General features: G+C 39.3%; 1 protein-coding gene across 1 annotated transcript in view; it reads left to right on the top strand.

Moving 5' to 3' along the window:
* Nucleotides 1-1076: 1076 nt before the first annotated feature.
* LOC107728527 (WW domain-binding protein 1-like) overlaps nt 1077-2859 on the top strand; it is a 12139-nt gene continuing 10356 nt past the window's right edge. Inside the window, exon 1 of the mRNA XM_016538843.1 lies at nt 1077-1286. Coding sequence (XP_016394329.1) covers nt 1251-1286 — 36 coding nt within the window. The 5' untranslated portion in view covers nt 1077-1250. The remainder of the gene's footprint in view (nt 1287-2859) is intronic.

Consider the following 2859-nt stretch of genomic DNA (forward strand, 5'->3'; position numbering starts at 1 on the left):
AGTAATGTTCAGCGCTCCTGTGAATGTGGTGATGTAGAGTGTGATGAAATAATCACAAGTGCTGACAGATGACGCATTTGCAATGCATGTTAGTAGGTGGAAATGTCATTAATCATTGGTGTTATATGTTGTTGTGTCCAGTGCTTTGACAGATTAAATGTGTTTTGAGCCTCTGACAGTGTAAACCAGTACTTCTTCAGGTGTGTTTGATAAAGGAGACCTGCACAGGACAGGTGATCTAAACTATTATGATCTGAATTAAATCACAGCTTCACCTTATATTGAGATTTCAAAGTAAGCATATTTATGTATGTAAAACTTTTTTGTAAGAAGAGTAAGTGTAAAAGCATTGCTGAACATTACAGGACAAAGTAACTGGTTACACTATGAGTCTGAAGAAATAACCTTCAGAAGCTCAATGGCTGTGTCTAAAATCACCCTTACATTTGAAGGGATAGCCACTGTAGTGGTGTCCCAAACCATATGAAGCGCACTCACTCAGTCCCATAATGCATCCCAGTGATGAGCGTACAGCCTTCCTGGTGTAAAGAGTGATTTAATCCACTCGGAAAACAGAGCTCTCAACATGTGAAAAATATAAACGTGTAAAAAAAGAGCTCATCAGGAAAGTCCTTGTGCTCTTGTGATTTAGCAATGGTTCCCAACATGGCACACTGTGTACGCATGTCTCCCGAATGAAGAGCACCTGACATATCCCAAATGTGCGGATCAGAAACCAAAACACTGATTAGAATCAAGAATAATCTAGAACTGTTTTCAGTCTCCTGAGAAGCTGGATCCCTCGTTCTGGGTTAATGGTTAAATTAAACTGTAGTCATCAAAAATATGACTAATTAATCATGAAACGTATACAATCTAACAACAATTCATAAAAAGTGTAACATAAATTAGACTGGAGTGTATACTTCTGTTCTTCTCTGGATCTGTGCGCTCAGCAGATCTCCTCGCCGCTCCATCTGTCTGAATGCTGTGTGTGTGTGTGTGTGTGTGTGTGTGTGTGTGTGTGAGTGCGTGTGTGCTGCTGATTCAGCTTGAGCTCCAGCTGATGTCCGGCTCCGGTGAGAACACACGCAAGTCAAGGCTGGGCCGCTGGGTTTGCATCATGGCAAAACACTCAAATCATGTAGCTATGAAGTGGGCTATATAAATGCAAATTGTATTGGAGATCTATTAGAAGTCTTGGAAAGAGAGTCGTATGTAAATGTCCCATAAGAGCAAAGCGGAGGAGAATGCCGGCGCCTCGCGGTAAATCACGCCGAAACAAGGTGAGAACTCTGGAAATTGAATAGTGAGGATGTGCGTTGTGATCTATTGTAAATGCAAGAAAGATGCACAGGTGCAAAACAGCAGAACTACAGGCAAAAACGAGTCTAGCGCGGAGAGCGTTCTGTGGCACAGAGGTCTGGGATACGGAGAACTCTTCTCACTGATCACTATTACTGTTACACGAGGAAAACACGACTGAACTTTGCTGTAATAGATCTATCATTGTAACTCGTATGTGTATGAGAAAGGGCAGCACAATAACAGTGATCGCTGAGAAAGGCCTCCATCTAGTGCTCATCATGAGGAGCTGCAGCTGCACGAAGTCATGCAGAGTCAATCCATTCAGCAGACAAACACAAAGAGGCACTAATAGTTCTAAACGAAACTTGTTTATTACTAAAAACCAGCAGTAAATAGTCGGACAGAGACTGCCGTCATCAGTGACCAGACGAGATCATTAGTGTGATAAAAGCTGTATCAAAGATGCTTTCTTTGTCAATGTATTGAAGTTTATTTGTTATTGTACCTATTCTTGTTTATTTTTCTAATATGCTTTAATTTCATTTGTTAGTCCTGTCTTTTTTTCCTTCATTAGCTACCCATTGGTCTGTATACGCCCTTTGTTAATTAGCTAATCACTGCAGCCATGTACTAATGGGTCCTGATTTAATGCCTGCTGATGCACAACAGACAGAGACTCTGAGTCTGCCTCATGTTTGTATGGTGTGTGCGTGTATACATGAGCAATGTAAGCTTGGTTTCTTTGTTTATATTGTGTGTCTTTGACATTGTAATTGGTATGGTTCATTTGATTGAATCTGTTGTATTTTTGTTCTTGTTTTAGAGACCACACACATACCCTGATCATGTGCTCTGCCTTTAATGGATAAATAGACAAATAAAGTGGTCATATGGCATCGTATCACTGGACTCTGTGTTCTTGCAGACACTCCTGCTGGACTCAAGACAGACATTCCCTAAATCCTAGTACCTAAACTCCTTTACAAAAGCTTCTCTACAAATACATACTGTATTTGAGCATCACAGCAATAGAAAACCATAGTTTAACCATGGAATTTGTAGTAAAAATAAATGCGAATGTTAATCCATTTGCTAAAAAAAAGCATGGTTACTGTACTTTTACTATAATAAAAGCATGGTTAATTTTTGTAATGGAAAAACATGACTCGTGTTCAGTATTAGGATTTTTCTATAAAGATATTGTAGTGATGCACTAATTTTGACTTGTAGGCAATTTATAAAGTATAGTTTTGTTACATCTTGAGTAATAAAGTCATGAGAGAGATAGATATCAGGCAAAATAAAGAGACTGAAAATAAAACTGGAAGTGAAGGTGCAGTTCAGGAGAGAACTTTTAATTATTTTGCATGTCCCCAACCTAAGGAATTAAACCTTTTTTTATGTGAGGTCCATTAAAAAAATAGGGTTGTCCAGAATGTGTTGTGGGTGTATGAGTGTGAGATTTCCCGGTCTGAATTATTTCTCCAGTCTGGCCCTCGTGGAAATTAATGGCGCAGACATGCGGTTTCATTTAGTACACATAGGCCTACT

This window comes from Sinocyclocheilus rhinocerous, unplaced genomic scaffold (assembly GCF_001515625.1).
Source record: "Sinocyclocheilus rhinocerous isolate Xijiao unplaced genomic scaffold, SAMN03320098_v1.1 scaffold2085, whole genome shotgun sequence".
In the NCBI taxonomy this organism is placed as follows: domain Eukaryota; kingdom Metazoa; phylum Chordata; class Actinopteri; order Cypriniformes; family Cyprinidae; genus Sinocyclocheilus; species Sinocyclocheilus rhinocerous.